Source organism: Oryctolagus cuniculus, chromosome X, assembly GCF_051225735.1.
Source record: "Oryctolagus cuniculus isolate XC-2025 breed Fujian yellow rabbit chromosome X, ASM5122573v1, whole genome shotgun sequence".
Classification (NCBI taxonomy): Eukaryota; Metazoa; Chordata; class Mammalia; order Lagomorpha; family Leporidae; genus Oryctolagus; species Oryctolagus cuniculus.
The window spans coordinates 51,760,261-51,778,624 of record NC_142888.1 but is presented as its reverse complement, the minus strand read 5'-3'; the positions used below and the strand labels follow the sequence as shown (position 1 = coordinate 51,778,624).

Below are 18,364 nucleotides of genomic sequence, written 5' to 3'. Positions count from 1 at the left end.
AAGGAAGGTTTCCGAGAGGAGGTACCATTTAAAATGAATCTTGAAGGCTGAGCTGGAGTTTGATGGGTGGGCAGGGGGTGTGGGAGAGTCATTCCAGACTGAGGGGCCAGCAAGCCAGAAGTTATGAAAGAGTGTAGGGTGGAGACAGGAGATAGAAATGAAGTCCGGGACAACAATAGGGGCAGATCCTGCAGGGCCTCCTGTGCCACACTGAGGAAGCTAGTACTCAGTAAACTTCTGCTGAACCCATGCCACATTCCAGTGTTGGCCAAGCTTCAGCCATTTTGGTAGCACTTCAACAAGTTCTGCTATCTCTAGGCACCAGAGGTTCTATTTACTATTCACTTACTCTTTTGCTCTAAATGAATTTTTTGCTTAAATAAATTTGCATTCAAAGTAACTTTATATGGTAACCAGAAACCAAAACAAAAGGAATATCACTTGCCATAATTAGAAAGTAGCTGCAGAAAGAAATACAATGGAAACAGAGCAGAATAATTATTAAATTTCATGTAGATATTGTTGCCTGTCAATGTCTTTGAGCCTAAGGCCTGCTCTGCTTTGTTAGGAAAGAAGATTAGCAAGCACTAAAGAGGATGAAGAATAGCACCACACTGAGACTTTCTCCTTGATGTCCCCAGAAAGCTGGAAAGAGAAGGAAAAGAGAATCATTTTCTCACCATGTAATTCAATGTTCTTTAAAGCTGTACCATGTACCATTAATCACCTTGGAGTCTCCTCCCTGCTACCCTGCTGACTGTGAAAACAGTTGGTAAGCAATACAGATTCCGACTCATGTGGTTGTTACTGGCTCTCTGGAACAATCGCGCGGCTCACTGAAGGTTTCCAAACCTCAGCACTGTGGGGGAGAAAGTAGTGGGTGTGAGGCTGGGGACAGGGCAAGACTCTGATGCTCCTAGACTCTTGAACCTGGAAGGGTCCGAATAGATGTTCCTATCTTCCCACTAAACAGCTGGGGAAACTGAGGCCACAGGAGGGACATACTTTGCCCAAGGCTGCATTAGGAGCTCATGTTAGTACTCCAGGAGACAGACATAGGCAAAAACAGTATATAGCTTATTGTGTCAGGCTACTGGTCCCAGGGGCTGTTACTGGTAACTGCAAGGCAGAAGAGAATCAAACATGGAAGAAGCCAGCCTATGAAGCTCAAGAGCAGATACTACTGGGCTGGGCTCCTCAGCTAGGGGTAGAGGTTGCAGTGGGCCCGAGACCTGATGTAGGTAGGCAATGTGAAAAGAGCCTGCCAAGGGCTCAGTGGTTTGCAAAAGCATCTCAAGGAAGTGAGGGAGGCCGACACATCAGAACTGCTGCAAAGGGTGGTGCCCATGGAGACAGACACATCCAGGGACTGGGCAAAGCCAGGAAGCTTTCAAGTTTGACGAGCCTAGGTTCAGTGCCAGTTCTGTCACTTTCTAGCTAGCTGTGTGGTTTTGGATGAGTTCCTTTACTCCTCTGAGCCCCAGCCTCCTCACTGGGTTATACTATGGGCAATGTTAGCAGTATCTCATAGGATAGTTGTGTGGCTCACACGAGGCAATACATGAAAATCTTCCAGGACCAGTCTGGCTTCTCCTTATTTAGCATTGCTTCCCCTCCCCCTCTGAGGCACATCCAGACCCTGTGCCAACACAATTTCTTGCTCCCTCTCCTCCTAAACTTGGGCCCACTCCTCTAGGCCATCTGTCTCATGGTTGCGCTTATTCCATAGGGTTAGGAGGAGACTTCCAAGTATTTGTAGACAAGAAAGTCGAGGGGGTCATTTCAGAGGGTGGGATGGGAACTTTGTTCACTGAGAGACAGAGGGGATGTTGTAGGCTCTGGGCAGAGGCCTGGCCAAGCAGCCTGTTCTCTCTCATCAGAGGGGGAGGCGCCTGTGTCCTCTATGGCTGCTTGCGGCTGGGCTCGGCTGGCAGAGAACAAAGGCAACCACCGGTCTCCCATCGCGTTGGAAGGCAGTGCCTGAAGCAAGTCCCTCCAGTCAAAGCTACAAGACGGAAGGTTAAATATAGCCCTTTCCACTTGTCTAGGACATAGATTTATGAAATGTCAGAGCTATGTGAGAGTGAGAAACGATCTTATCCCTGCTCTGTGCTTAGAGAGTAGAAGGGAGGTAATAGAGAAGAGAAATAAAATCCGGACTTCCACCAGCGGGCAATGGGAGAGCACTGGAGGATTGTCAGCCTCTGGTTCTGTTATTCAGAGGCTTGCTCTGCTCTCAGGGTGGATGGGCCACAGAGTGGACACAGGGGTCCATCAGGAGGGTACTCGGATCAGGTTGTGGAGGTGGGAAGAGGGGTCGGGGTGGGGCCGGGCCTCCATGCCAGGTACAGTGGCCCCTCCTTCCCTCTCCCCCTCCCTGGGAAGAAGGCAGGGCCCCATCCCCCATGCCCTTGGCTTCTCAAAGGCTCATTTGTGAGTCGGAAAAGGCGACCTGTCCAAAGGCACCCATCCCTTACCTCCTCTTCAAGGCAGCCTATTGCAACCACAGAGAATCTGTCTGAAAGTTTCTTCTTGAGCACAGGTCTCAGCTCTGCCACCTGAGATCCCACTCAGACCCCATGTACTCCCTTCACCCTGTGAAACCCCTCAAAGACCTTAAGACCAAAGACAGCTTTCCTCCAATTCTTCTCCACGCCAAGAAGCACGTGGTCCTCCCGCGACTTTGTGTTTGGTCTCACGGCTCTGTTTTCTAGTTGCTTTAATCACAAACTTTTTCTGAGTGTTCTGTTGCCATAAAGGGCCACCTGGAACCCCAGAGACATAGCACGGGTTCACGGTCTCTCCTGCCACATACCGCTGCAACTGCAACAGTAGCTTCCCAGACATTTTCAAGTCGCGTCCCCTACTCTGTCTTATTCTCTTCACAGAAGTCCTATGGCACAGGACCCTGAGATGGATCCTGCTTTATTGTGAGAATCACAGGTCTGGCTTTACCCGTGACTACAAAGGACTTGGTGCCTCAGTAGTAGTGATCTGTGAGCAGAGACGACCCGTGGTACACACCTTTTTCCTGCCTCTCCTTATCCGCCCCCTCCCCCGGAGGGGGGTTTTGGGATTGCGAAAGCAAATTCGGCATTTCTGCAGGAACCCAGGAGGCAGAGCACCAAGATGGGAATCCAAGGACCAAGTTCCCAGAATTCATGTTAAGTCAACTTACGGACAACAGGAGATGTAGTAGTTCTTACACACACAGACTTCCTCAGTCACTTTTCCTAGCCCAGAACATCAGGGTTGGGATGTGATCACATCCACCTCCCCCCCCCCCCCCCCCCCGCCGAGTGAATCCCCTGGCACACCTCTAGTAATTAGGGACCCACTCCCTCTCAAGTCAGCCCAGGCTGCCACAGCACAGCTCCCAGTGCAGAAAGCTCCTCCTCCAGCCCCAATTCTGTCCCTTTTTCCCTCCACTGAGCGCACGACCCTCCTCCCACAACCACTCACCTCCCCGGCTCCAGAAGACAGCGACAGACTCTGCTCTCTCCATCCTAGCGGTGTGGATAACCAAGAATCCACCTCCAGCAACTCCTCATGCAAGACAGAACTGTGTGGTGAGCCCACACGGCGGGCAAGGAGCTGCTGGGCTCCACGCTGTTCTGAACCCTGTCCCCAGGCTCCTCAGGGGGCGCCCAAGGACTCTTCCTAAACCTTGTTTCCCAGCATCCTGCCTGGGTCAATTTGGCCCATTAATCACATGCTCTGTTGCCTGGTGTGGTTGTTCCTGGGCAGCCCAACGCAGCGAAACCAACTCAGGATTCAAAGAGTGAAGTTCCTCTCTCTTCTTTCCCACCCCTGGCCCTCGATCCAGAGCCACACAAGTCCTGTCAGCAGCCCAGTCACTGCGGCCCAGCGAGGGAGCCGTGAGTCGAGCTTATCTTTCTCTGGGTAAGGTTCTCAGCCACAGGCCCGACTCAGAGCTGCACGGAGGGTTGAGCTCCCGCTCAGCTGCTGTCCTGTGGCGAAGGGAAATGAACAGGAACTGGCTGTCTGAGTCAGCGCCCCTGGTCTATTGTCACCGCGCGGGCCCCTTCCTTCCCAGAGGAGAAACGTGCACAGAGATAGGCCTTGTTTTTTGCAAGTCTCTCCTGCACACACACACACACACACAAACACACACACACACACTTTCTCCCTTGGCCTGGACCGATTCTGTGAACTATGGCTGGATGCAATTCTATGCAATTTCACAACCATAAAGCAAGGGCCTACTCTACAGAATGCAGAGGTTCTCTGCTATTCTCCTCATCACACGTAGGAGCTAATGACGACCAGTCCCATTTCACAGGGGGGAAACTGAGGCTCAAAAAAGGAGGGAAGGGGCTTTTTCCCAAGGCCCAATGCTTAGGGAATGTTGCGACTTGGCATCCACCCTTGCTCTCCACAGTGTTGGGAGAGCCCTACGTTAGGCCTCTCCGGGAGCATCTTCACTCCAGCCAAAAGGTTGCAGATTCTATCAAAGCCTATTTCCCAGGATGCACAGCACAAGAGAGTCACTGCCTTTAAAACACAGAGAACATCTTGTATGTTTAGAAGGACAGATACCCAGGAAACAAGTCACACATGCTGGAAACTGGTTACACAGGGCCTCCTTTGGTACTTGGTACTGAACGACTACACTGGTAACACGATCGTGGGCTGTGGATAGAGCCCATATCCCAGTACCTGTCTTCTAATACGACAGAAAGGAGGCATCGCTAATTCATACTCCCAGAATGCGAGATACCTAGTGTGAGCGGGCTTCTCATTTCTGTCTTTGAGAGACAGAGATGTGGAAGTAGCTTGTGGGAAGGTGTTAGGAAGCTCCCCTGGGAGGAACCACCCTTGCACTGACAATCCTCTCCAGTCTGAGGGTCGGACCCCTGGGTGCCTGGAAGCCCCCGCCTTCAGAACACATTTGTATGGCCTGGTGTAAAAGCCAACCAAAAAGACTGAAGCAGAGGGGGCCGGCGCTGTGGCATAGCGTGTAAAGCTGTCGCCTACAGTGCCGGCATCCCACATGGGCACCAGTTCGAGTCCTGGCTGTTCCTCTTCCGATCCAGCTCTCTGTTATGGCCTGGGAAGGCAGTGGAAGATGGCCCAAGTCCTTGGGCCTCTGCACCCATGTGGGAGACCCAGAAGAAGCTCCTGGCTCCTGGCTTCAGATCGGCGCAGCTCCAGCCATTGTGGCCAACTGGGGAGTGAACCAGCAGATGGAAGACCTCTCTCTCTCTGCCTTTCCTTCTCTCTCTGTGTAACTATGACTTTCAAATAAATAATAAATAAATTGGCCGGCGCCGCGGCTCACTAGGCTAATCCTCCGCCTTGCGGCGCCAGCACACCGGGTTCTAGTCCCGGTCAGGGTGCCGGATTCTGTCCTGGTTGCCCCTCTTTCAGGCCAGCTCTCTGCTGTGGCCAGGGAAGTGCAGTGGAGGATGGCCCAAGTGCTTGGGCCCTGCACCCCATGGGAGACCAGGATAAGTACCTGGCTCCTGCCATCGGATCAGCGCAGTGTGCCGGGACGGCCGCGGCGGCCATTGGAGGGTGAACCAATGGCAAAGGAAGACCTTTCTCTCTGTCTCTCTCTCTCACTGTCCACTCTGCCTGTCAAAAAATTAAAAAAAAATCTAAAAAAAAAAAAAGACTGAAGGAGAATGTCCAGACAAGGAGAACGCACTGTGTCCCTGAGGCTAGGTGAGAGCCAGTTTCTAGGAGCAATGAATGGTTAGTACTACATTCAAGAATCAAAGTGGGCTGGGGCCCAAGCAGTGAATGTTCGCTTTGGCAACTCTGAGGGGGTGACCTTGGCAAGGATGCCTTCACAGAGGCCAGACTGCAACAGGTGAAGGAGGGAAATGGGAGGGGAGTGGATATCCCTCTCAGGAAGTCTGGCTGTGGTTAGAGAGGAAAGAGACAGAGCCATAGGTGGAGGCAGAGGCAGAGCTACGGATGGGAGTGATGTTTGTCAGGATGGAAGAGATGCGTGTGTTTTCAAGTTGAGGGGCTTCTGTGGAAACTGCCGTTTTGTCTCACCCTAAATACTCCCTGAAGGGGAACTCCATCTCACACCAGCTGGACCGAAACTTCTGGAGGATGGAGTCCAGGCATTAGTATTGATCCCTCTGTATCTGTCTCTTCCTCTCTCTCTCTCTCTGTCACTCTGCCTTTCAAATAAATAAATACATCTTTCAAAACATGAAGATAAACTTAGGAACCCTACTGCCTGGGCTCAGATCCCAGCATCATCACTTACTGCCTGTGTGTCCTTGGGAAAGTTACTTAACCCATCTGAGTCTCCACTAATAATATATAAACAGTAACATAATCTATAATTTCTCATCTCTTTTTTCTTTTTTTTTATTTGCAAGGCAGAGTGACAGAGAGAGAGAGAGAGAGAGAGAGAGAGATTCAGAGAGATACAGATATCTTCCACTGGTTCATTCCCCAAATGGCCACAATGGCTGAAGCTGGTCCAGGCCAAATCCAGGATCCAGGAACTCCACCTAGGTCTCCCACATGGTTTTCAGAGGCCCAAGCACTTGGGCCATCTTCTGCTGCTTTCCCAGGTGCATTAGCAAGGAGCTAGATCAAAAATGGAGCAACCAGGACTCCAATCTGTGCGCATACGGGATGCTTTTATCACAGGTGGCAGCTTAACCTGCTGTGCTACAGTGCTGGCCCCAGAAATCTGTTTAAACTTTTAAAATTTCTTTATTTGAAGAAGAAGAAGAAGAAGAAGAAGAAGAAGAAGAAGAAGAAGAAGAAGAAAGAGAGAGAGAGAGAGAGAGAGAGAGAATCTTCCATCCCATCCACAAATGCCCACACCAGCCAGCACTCAAGCCACTAACCTGCTGCCTCCCAGGGTATGACTTTCTCAGAAACTGAACTGGAAATGGAGCCAGGACACAAATTGGGCACACTGATATCAGATGTGGGCATTCCAAGTGGCATTTTAACTGAAGTACCACAACATGGCCCCCAACTCCCTACCTTCCAATCTGTATATTCCCTTTATGAGATATGAAATGTACCTGTAGCCACAAAGTTGTGTGAACTAAATGAGTTAACATCTGCAAAGTGCTTAGACTACTGCCTAGCTCAAGAGAAGATGAGCTGTTGGAGCTGATCTGTTTTCTAGTATCCCTCCTATTGTCTCTCTAACTAAAACATGTTTGGGAGGGTAGAAGCCTGACAGTGCTGGGAGTGGGGAGCTATCTTCACCCTCAGAACGAGCAGGTTGCTTTTCGGTTCTGTAGATCATGACTCTCACTTATGTAGCCACCAAAAGAGGTCTCAACTTTTTCAAGGAGCAGGGTGCTAGAGATGGCACGTGCCTTTTATTTCCTGCATGGTGCACAAAGAGGACACGGCCCTTCTCTGAGACAGGCTTTAAAGGTCTGAATGGCATCACCCTCAGCCGAGGCCAGTCCTACAAATTCCACAGAAGGAATTCCCAGGGGTCACTCTGTGTCATCTCCCTCCCCAAATGCCAGAAACAGGACTCAGAGGACACCCCCCACCTGAATGGCGTGGGGTAATTGGAAGCCTCATCCTGTTCCTGCGACCTCACAGTCCGCTCTCTATGCTCTGGGAAAATCTGACAAGAGATTGACTTTTTTTTTTTTTTTTGACAGGCAGAGTGGACAGTGAGAGAGAGAGACAGAGAGAGAAAGGTCTTCCTTTGCCGTTGGTTCACCTTCCAATGGCCGCCGCGGCCGGCGCGCTGCGGCCAGCGCACCGCGCTGATCCGATGGCAGGAGCCAGGAGCCAGGTGCTTTTCCTGGTCTCCCATGGGGTGCAGGGCCCAAGCACCTGGGCCATCCTCCACTGCACTCCCGGGCCACAGCAGAGAGCTGGCCTGGAAGAGGGGCAACCGGGACAGAATCCGGCACCCTGACCGGGACTAGAACCCGGTGTGCTGGCGCCGCAAGGCGGAAGATTAGCCTAGTGAGCCGCGGTGCCGGCCAAGAGATTGACTTTTGAAATAGAAAATCTGCTGTTGAGAGAAATTAAGATTTTCACCAAAGGCTCGGCAGCGCAGACTCAGGCTGGCCTTTCTGTCAACTGAAGCGGGATAGTGGAGAATAGCACCTGTATCAGTCTGTTTTCTGTAGCTACAACAAAATACTTGAGGAGGAATAATATATACAGAAAAGAAGTAGAGGCAGGTGCTGTAGTACAGTGGGTTAAGCTGTTCCTTGTGTTGCCTATATCCCATATCAGAGTGATGGTTTAAGTCTTAGTTACTCCAATTCAGCTCCCCGTTAATACGCCTTGTGAGGTAGCTCCTGCCATCCCTGCAGGAGACCAGGATGGAGTTCTGGGCTCCTGGTTTCGACCTAGCCCAGCCTTGGTTCTTTGTAGGCAATTTGGAGAGTGAACCAGCATGTGGAAGTCTTTCTCTTTCTCTCTCTGTCACCCTGACTTTTTTTTTTTTTGACAGGCAGAGTGGACAGTGAGAGAGAGAGACAGAGAGAAAGGTCTTCCTTTGCCGTTGGTTCACCCTCCAATGGCCGCCGCAGCTGGAGTGCTGCGGCCAGCGCACCGCACTGAGCCGATGGCAGGAGCCAAGTACTTCTCCTGGTCTCCCATGGGGTGCAGGGCCCAAGCACTTGGGCCATCCTCCACTGCACTCCCTGGCCACAGCAGAGAGCTGGCCTGGAAGCGGGGCAACCGGGACAGAATCCGGCGCCCCGACAGGGACTAGAACCCGGTGTGCTGGCACCGCAAGGTGGAGGATTAGCCTAGTGAGCCGCGGCGCCGGCTATCACCCTGACTTTCGAACAAACAAATATATGAATGAATAAATAAATATTTTTAAAAAAGAAATGAGGCTCTTTAGCTAAATTTTGGAAGACGAAATTCCATAATCAGATGGCCTCATGTGTTTGATTTCTGGTGAGGCCCCCCTGGCTATATTACAGTATGGCAGATGTATCATGGTGGGGGTGCATGTAAGAGGGAGAGATCACATGGCGAGACAGGAAGCCAGAGGGATCTAGGGGCTAGGCTTGTTCTTTTACAACTCATCTCTCAAAACTAACTGCAGTCTATGCTAATTCCTTCTGAGGGTACACCCCTAATGACCTAACTATGTTTCACGAGGTCCCTTTTTAAAGTTTCCATCACCTCTCCACATTGTCACACTGAGGTCCACACTTCTAGCATTTGAACCTTTGGGGGACATCCAAATCATAGTAGGGCCTTGTTTCAAAGTATTTGTACACTTCACAACATGATAAAGCTTTAACTTGTCCAGTATTTTACACCTCACAAGGCCCTTGAAAACATCCAGGGTCATTTGCACCTGATCACAGCCCTTCAAGTTGGAAGTGCATGTTGTTATCTTCACATTGTAGATGAAGAAACTAAGGCTAAGGGGGTGGGGTGGGGGTGGTGGTGAAATAACTTCCTCTAGAGACCTAAAGTAAGGGCCTGAGCTCGAGTTCAGATGCAGGGCTTCCCACACTGTGTTGGCTACATCTCCCCAGTCCTTGTAGCTGCTTCTTTCCACAAAGAAAGAAACCTAATTTTGTATTGATGTCTTCCAAGTGTGTTTGCTGGCTCAGGGAAATGAGGATTCAGTCTCTCAGCTTGACAAAAAAAATGATTTGCCAGTGTAATTGTTCTATATGTTAATGGCTTTTATTATTCTTTGTACAAACAACTTTATAACAACATTAATTGAAATCTAAGGGAAAGAAAAAATCAGCAAGCCTGCTACCCACAATCAATCAAATTTTGATTTCTTCACAGTTCTCTTCCTGTTCTTGACCATGTGCAGACATACTTTTTATAGGATTGTAAAGCTCAGCACAGATACAGTTTTGCATTGTGCCTCTTGTCTATTATACTTTATTAGAAGCATTGTCCATGTTGCTCAATAGTTTTCATAATTAGCTCTTTAGTGGCTCCACCATATTTCAGTGAGATTGGATACACCATATTTACTTGGCTAGTCCCCTGTAATTTGACATTAGGGTGGCCATTGTACTTTTTTTTTAAAAATATCTCCTTTTTTTTTTCTTTTTGCTTACTTTTAGTTCTGGCCCAGGAAATGTGAGACCATGAGGGGACTTTAAAAGTTCCTGGAGGGGCTGGTGCTGTGGCATAGCGGGTAAAGCTGTGGCCTGCAGTACTGGCACCCCATATGGGCACCAGTTAGAGTCCCAGATGCTCCACTTCTGATCCGGCTCTCTGATATGGCCTGGGGAAGCAGCAGAAGATGGCCCAGATTCTTGGGCCCCTGCACCCACATGGGAAATCTGGAAGAAGCTCCTGGCTCCTCGCTTTAGGTAGGCTCAGCTCTGGCCATTGTGGCAAACTGGGGAGTGGACCAGCAGATGGAAGACCACTCTCTCTCTCTCTCTCTCTGCCTCTCCTTCTCTCTCTGTGTGACTCTTTCAAATAAATAAATAAATCTTTCAAAAAAAGTTCCTGGAAAAATGAAATTAAAACAATGGTTGCTGTAGGCATTTAGCCTACCAGTTAAGACATTCCTTGGGGCATCCACATCTGATATCACAGTACATGGATTTGAGTTCAGGTCTGGTCCCCAATTCCAGCTTCATGCTAATATGGACCCTGGTTGGCATCAAGCAATGGTTCAGTACTTGGGTCCCTGCCAAGCACTTGGGAGACCTGGATTGAGTTCCAGGGTTTTGGCTTTAGCGGGGACAGTCCCCAGCTGTTGGAGGCATTTGGGGAAATGACCTCTCTCTCTCAAATTTATGTATGTATATATGTATGTATGTATGTATGTATCATCTGTCTACTCTATCAATCCGATATCTATCTATATATCTAGCATCTATCATCTATCTAAGTGATCTCTCTCAAATAAATAAGAATTGCTAAAAAATAAATTTATTTTGATGCAAAAAAATTTGAGATCCACTCCTAGGTTTTTTTTCATAACATGCTTTTCCATGGACTTTTTGAAGACACTTGTATGCATAGATTTCAATCTTTTGGAATCAAAGTAAACTTATCATTTAACTCCATTTCTTTACAAACTTAAAAGAGATTCATTTATTTATTTGAAAGGCAGAGTTACACACACACACACACACACAGAATTTTCCATTTGCTGGTTCACTCCCCAAATGGCTCTAATGGCCAGAGCTGGGCCAGGCCAAAGCCAGGAGCCTGGAATTTCATATGGATCTCCCAAGTGGGTGCAGGGGCCCAAGGAATTGAGCCATCTTCTACTGCTTTCGGAAGTGAATTAGCAGGGAACTAGATGGGAAGTGGAGCAGATGGGACTTGAACTGGCACCGATATGGGATTCTGACATTGCAGGCCACAGCTTAATCCACTGTGCCACGATGCTGGCTCCTTCATGAACTTTTCGAAGTACACTTGTATCATGATTGGCACCAGCCCTCAGGACTTGGGCACTGCCACCAACACATCTCTCAATTGTGGGAAGCAAGGAACACCAGAAAACATTTTATTTGGTGACCTAGAATTTTAACTTGTTTCATACCTTCCAATGGGCTCATTAAGTCAGGTTATGAAATATGTTTTTGGAAGAGATCACCTAGAGGAGAGGGGTCAAGTGACTCCATTATGAGTCTCTGCAACAGTAGCCTCCATCATACTGAAATCAAGCATGGTGAGAATTCAAAAAACTTTTGAAGATGAAAGGGTTGGGTCAGTTACAAAAATGCTTTACAAATGCAGTGATATTATTTCCTCATTTTTGTTTAGCTATAGATGACACAATGGTGAACTCAATCATATCCTGCAGCACAGGTGTGCAGGTCACCTTGCTCACAGTGTGGCTGCTTGGGGGAAGTGTGATGCTGGAAACCAGCAGCATGCCACTTCTGTCTGTTCTGGAGTGTCTCAGTATCTGGTTTAGGCTTCAAATCAAGAATCTTCTACTATTCCTAGCACAGGAACTCCCCCAGCTCGAGCTTTTGGACCCAACACAAAGCCTCCAATGAGTTCAATAATTCCAACAATATAAAACATGCCATCAAACAGACATATGGTGGGACTGCTACCAGGCTGGGCATTGCAGTATTTGTTGCTATAGAGATTTGCCAACCCTACCAGAACAGAGCCACAGACCCTGCCTTCCACCACACCCGGTCTCCAGGGTTACTAACTCCTGCCACAGATGCTGAGAAGGACACAGCATGGTGCAATAGGCACAGGCTTGACAGTCAAACAGACTCGTGCTCCAATCTGCATCTTCCTTGTTATCAGACCAACAGGCAGCTCTCCCTCTGGGTCTCAGTTTCTTCATCTGTAATGTGGTATCAATAATCCCTGCCTGGTAGTTGTTCCAAGAGTTAAGTGCTGATTTAGAGGCCAGTGTTGTGGCAAAGAAGGTTAAATGCTGCTTGCAACTCCAGCATCCCATATCAGGGTGCCAGTTCGTGCTCTTGCTGCTCAATTTCCTATCCAGCTCCCTGCTAATGCACCTGGGAAGGCAGCAGATGGTGGCCCAAGTACTTGGGTACCTTCCACCCATGTGTGAGATCAGGGTAGAGCTCTTGACTCTTGACTTCAGCCTGACCCAGACCTGGCTGTTGGGATCACTTTGGAAGTGAACCTGTATATGGAAGATCTCTCTCTTTCTCTCTCACTTGGCTTTTCAAAAACAATAAATAATGAACTTAAATAAGAAAAGTGCTGGCATATAATAGATGCATGATGGCTATTGGTTTCCTTTCCCTTCTCTGTGGGATACTAGTTCAAGTAGATGGTTCATACATGCAACAACATATGCACGTGTTGTATAGTTATAGTCGCACTAGCACAGTCTCCCACCCTGTCACATGCAGATTCATAGGATGGCAAAGACACACTTATTCAAGAGGTATAAGAGACTATAAGAGTTGGAGAGAAATTAATTCCAACTCATGAGCATGGCACACAGGCCTTTCAGTCTTTTTTTTTTAAGATTTATTTTTATTTATTTGAAAGGCAGAGTGATAGAGGAGAGACAGAGATCTTCCAAGCACTGGTTCACTCTCCAAATGTCCACAACAGCCAAGTCTGGTCCAGGCCAAAGTCAGAAGTTAGGAACTCCATCCTGGCATCCTACATGAGTGGCAGGGGCCCAAGTACTTGGGCTGTCTTCTGCTGCTTCCGCATGTGCATTAGCAGGGAGCTGGACTGGAAGTGGAGCAGCTGGGACTAAAACCCAGTGCTCGCATCCAAGACGCCAGAGTTTCAGACTGCGATGGCTTAACCTGCTGTACCATAATGCCAGCTCCCAGACCTTTCAGTCTTAAGGCAACCCATACTCTGAGGTTGGATGAGGCTTCCACACACTGGAGTTGACTCACCCCACTCTCACTATCATCCTTATTTCACTGGGTGTTGGGCTTAGCGCAACCTGCCTGCTCTCCATCATCTCCCAAACATACCAGGCTCATTTCTGGCTCCAGTCTCAGCACAAAAGCCTTTAGTGTTTCCCCTATCTGCAATCATAATCATTTTTCTTCATTTGGGACGTAATCACAACTTTTTAAAAGTCTTCTCATATCTCATCTTCCTAATCACCCTAGGAGTGTGCTCTTTTTAGCCAAAGGTTGGAAATAGCAGAGCTGTATAAGTTGACTAAGATCACCTTGCAAGTTCATGGTCAAGAACTATAACACCCCAAAGCTCTCTGAGTCTTGATTCATGGCTCTTTCCTGCTCTTTGGTAGTAAAGTTGTAGCCCTTGAAATGGTCCTGTTCCATTGGGGGAGATAAGTATTCAATAACATGTACAAAAATGACAATACTGTGATAATAAAATTATACAAAATGTACCAAATTAGTTCATAGGAGGGAGTGATGATCCCTGTTAATGAATTTTGTATGGAGGGAAGAGGTCAGTCAGAAAAGGTCTCACAAAGAGGTGACACCACATAGAGCTGTGACGGATGAGTAAGAATTTGACGGAAGATGGAGAGTGAAGGAGGTATTTCAGGGAAAGGAAGATGCATTTGAGAAAGCATGAGAATGCTGAATTTGTGAAACCCCAAGTCACTTAAGATGGCTGAATTTGCCAAATTTAAAGTAAGAAATGACAGTAGGTGAGACTGAAGAAGTACATAGGGCTAAATCATGGAAGGTCTCAAAGTTGTATTAAGGAACATGTACTTTACCCTAGAAATTGATGCTTCCCAAACCTCAAGCAGTGCTGTCTCAGCTTCCCAATTTTTCTATGTACCACTTTTAATATTATTTACTTCATAATTTTATTCAGAAAGATTCACTTTGAAAATATTTAACATTGAGCTAATTAAAAATATATGGGAAACCATAGGTTTGATATACTAGTTATGTTTTTTTCTAATACACATTAAAATACACACAGAACTCTGAAAAGTAAAGAGTTTTTTTTTTCTGTGCCACTTACAATAATCCCGTAGGCCCCTGGGGACTCACCCCATACCTGGGGAGCAATGTTGATCTCCTATCCCCAAATTAGCCAGGGTTGGGGTTAGTAGCAAGAGAGTGTCAGGGCATATCACTGTGGTGGCTTTGTCAGGCATGCTAGGAGAAGGTCAAAGATGGAGGCAGAGCTGGATGAACTTGGACATTGGCATTAGGTTCAGAGGAAGGGCCGCCAAGTCTCAGAAGAAACATCGACAAATTAATACTTGTTGAACAAATGAATGGGCAGATGATGAGTGGAAATTTTAAGCGCGAAGTGAGGGAGAAAGAGAAGAGAAAGATGAGCCCTTCCTCCTCCTGCCCATTTCTATTTTGGGTTACTGGAAAGACAGCGGTGTCATCAAGAGGAAGTGGAAGATAGAAAAGGAAGCAAGCACATAAAAGGTGGCACAAGATCACTCAGCTGAGTGTGAGGTACTTGTGGGACATTCAGGTGGAGACGGGGCACTTGGCTGAGTTAGTCGGAGGGGCAGATAGAGATTTGGAGGTTAAGCATATGGAGGTGGTCTCCTTGGGTCATGGCCTTGACTGCTAAAGGAGAGGGTACACAATGAGAGGAGATGCGTGTCTAAGGCAGCACTCTGACAACAGGACATTTACACTTAAGAGTGGATGAAGAAAAAGATACTTTTTCCTCCACAAAACCTTTCCTGCAGGACAGACCTACCTCCTATGGTAGGTTACTCCGATTATTTCCCAGGCTTGTCTCCTCTCCTTGACCAACATGTGAGCAGCCTGGGGGTGGCAGGCTAATCATCTCCTTTCTCCAGTTTATCCCAGGGGGAGTCCATGTTCCATGGGGGGCTTCTGGGACCTCCTAGAAATGGCAAGTGAGCAGGAGTAGGGGGAAGGTCAGGGCCAGGAGGTGGAGGGGAGAGAGGGGAGAAGAAGGCTACCTCCTTATGCTGCCAAAGGATGCTCTCAATTGTTACTGCCTCCAGTATGACCCAGAAATGGAGCTGGCATTGATGATGCAAAACAACGTCTAAGAAACCAAATGATAGCCAGTAACCGGCCTAAGCTGTAGCACCAGCAATGATGTGGAAAGTTATCTTGAGGTTCCTGGACAGGGCTGTACAAAGTGTCTCCCTGTAACACCGGTGGGCCCTGAGCCTCTGGCTCCAGCTCTGTGGCAGAGAAGCAGGATGCTATGAGGAGCTGGTTGAGCCATTAACCTCCCAATAAGTGGCCTTAGAAAAGTGTGTCTCCAAAGATTCTAAAGATAGATCAACACTCAGAATCTGTCTTTGGCTCAGTCTAACATAGGAGCCCAGATTCAGCCCCACCCCTGGAGGCCACACAAAGCCCTATCCTAACTGGCATGTTCTAGTGTAAATTACCCCTTCTGCCAGCACACCCCAAGTTGCTTTCCTGTAGCTTCCCTCCCCACCACACACTGTGAGGGCACTGCCCCTACGACTGGAAGACCCTGGACAACCACACTCAACTGCATGACCAGTTGAGTTCCCAGGGGGAGGCAGGGGCAATCCTCTGAACCTGACCATGGCACACTTTCTGCAAGACATCAATCCATTTATTGCTTTCTTGTAGTAAACGTGAGTGAAACTTGGCCAAAACTTTCCCTTGCTTTCCCTGACCTGAATGGTGGAACAGAGCCTCCCAGATGGGCACAGTGGGAACTCTGAGCTTCTCTGTGTGAAGAGGGACACTGAGAAGGGAGGAGAGAGGGAATTATCAAGACAAGGGACATAGGGAATGGAGAGAAAGTAGTCCTGGCCCTAGAGCATGAGGCTTCATCAAAGGCAGTAGTGGAGGCTGCTTCCCAGGGGCCAAGGGGCAGGTGGGAGTTTAAAGAGTTGGGAAGTGAATGGGAAAAGAGAAGTGGCTTCCACATCACTCTGGCACCGCCCGGGAAAAGCGAGCTAGGAAAAGTTGTCTCCAGACCCCGATTTCCACAATGTAAGCAACCAGGAAGAAGTTGGGGGGAAACTACGCCACCGCCCTTGAGTCCATGTTTAGGGAGGGGCAAGGGGCTAAACAGGGCGCACCTAGGGAGAGGAGGGCAACAAACTCAATGCTGGCAAATGCGCTTCTTGCCCATGCAGTGAGGAGAGCTCTCTGCCAGGGCTGGGGCAGGGAGGTGGGGGGCAGGGCATTACACAGCAAGAAACAGATTTGTCTGGATCATTCCGTGCATGCAGCAGATGAAGTAGAGCCAGGAGAGGTGTAGGTGTGCATGTGCCGGGTGGGATGGGGGCTGGGGGAGGACGAAGGTTTGAATAACAAAGGAGGCTCCTAAAGGATAAAGCCATGCATGACTCCAAGACCCTGCCTACTGGATCCAGGGAGAAAGCACAGTCCTAGCAATAAACTTCCGTCACTGGCACGTTGGTAACTCACTTCCCTGACACTCCAGCCACCCTCCAGAGGCAACGCGGGGTTGCTGCTGAAGGGACCAGCCCCTGCCAGCTCAGGAAGCTCTGACTTATGCAATTCAGGCTGGCACAGGAGCAGGGGAGCTGGGAGTTCACCCACGTCTCCGTCTCCCTCAGGCTTTCTCCCCGCCCCCTGCCAGCCCCTGCAAGTTATGCCAAGGGTCAGGGGGCCCTGTGTAGCAGCAGCTGGGGAGGCCCTAGCTGGAGGAGCCCCAGAAAAAGGAGGGAAGGCAAGAGAGTACCTGTTGCTGAATGCATCCTGCTTTGGCTCTTACTCCTCGGTTGCTTGTGGTGAGAGTTGCCCATCATTCTGTTCTGGACTGGCAGCCACCGCAGCTGCTGCCGCCGCCTCCTCCTCCTCCTCCTCTTTTTCCTCCTCCTCTTCCACCTCCTCCTCCTCCTCCTCCGCCTGTGCTCCTCCCCAGGTGCTTACATCACCTCAGCTTTGCTTCTCACACACATGGCTCTTGCAAGCCCCACTTGTACCCCTGGCACACAATTGCCCAGATCTGACCCTCCTCTCACTTGGACTAGAGCCTGCTAGGAGCTTCTCACAGTCTCTCTCTCTCTCTCCCCCTCCCCCTCCCTTTCTGCCTCCCTTTCTCCCCCTCCCTTCCCCCCTTCCCCTTGCTCAGTGCTCCACTCAGGTCGAGCAGCTCAGGTTCCAAGAGGAACCCTAGCGAGCCCCGAGTGTAGCCCCCATCTCATCTGCCTCTGCAGACGGGGCCAGCGCGGGCGCCCTCAGGGGACCCGACTCGCCCGCCCTCACCGTCCCTGGCTGCCTCTGCTCTCAGCGCTGTCATTCCTGCTGCCTCTTGCTTGCTCGCTTGCTCACTCGCTCTGCAGAAGCTTGCAGGAGCGAGGGGCCAATAACAGAGCCTAATCCGGGAATGTGACAGGGACCAGTGAAGGAATGTGCTACCCAGGAATTCTAAGTGACACAGCTCTCTGCTCCACTGGGGGATGGATCCAGTTCTGTAAGTGACAGCTGCCAATGGGCGCTGAGCTTCAGTCCTGACAGAAACCTAGGGCAGAGCATGAGGCAGGCTGCCTGGCTGCAGGCTTGGAGCTAGCACAGCCAGATTTCTCTGGAATGCCCAGTGCGGCCACTAGGCGTACCTGCTTCCTTGTCGGATACACCTGAAGCCCTGCTCCACTCTCCCCTCCCTCGCCTGCTTTGCCTTCCCAGGGGAGGGCAGAGCCAGAAGCCCAGAGATTCAGACTGGAACTGGGACCCTCCTCAGCCAATGAGAGGGCTCCTTCCCTGAGTCCCACAGTAAATCTATGCGCTGCACTCTCACACACACATACACACACCACGCAGCTGCTGGCTGCGAGTGCTGCAGCCCTGTGGGATAAGTGACACAGGGCAGGTGGTGCTGGCTCAGCAGCCCGTTCCAGCCCCAGCAGCCTGGCAATGAGGCAGGGCTGTGGCGCCTGGAATCAGCTCTGCCAGAGCTAGACAGTCTTGAGTGACTTCACTTACTTAGGCGGATCCTACTGCTCAGTGCTGATGTCACCCGACTTGTGCTCATGGGGACTGTCCTAGTCACAGCCACCAAATACTGT

General features: G+C 49.5%; 1 protein-coding gene across 11 annotated transcripts in view; it reads right to left on the bottom strand.

The window, feature by feature from the left end:
• The window catches only part of NHSL2 (NHS like 2), a 304,501-nt gene that overhangs the window by 76,568 nt on the left and 209,569 nt on the right, over window positions 1-18,364 (bottom strand). Inside the window, exon 1 of one of the 11 annotated variants that reach the window (XM_089324268.1) lies at window positions 17,038-17,187. The exons of 7 other annotated variants lie outside the window; for them this stretch is intronic. In XM_089324268.1, coding sequence (XP_089180394.1) covers window positions 17,038-17,104 — 67 coding nt within the window. In that variant the 5' untranslated portion in view covers window positions 17,105-17,187. Of the gene's footprint in view, window positions 1-3,462; window positions 4,027-17,037; window positions 17,188-18,364 lie in introns of those variants that run through there. 3 more of the 11 variants (XM_008272793.5, XM_089324269.1, XM_089324267.1) reach the window with 3 other exon arrangements.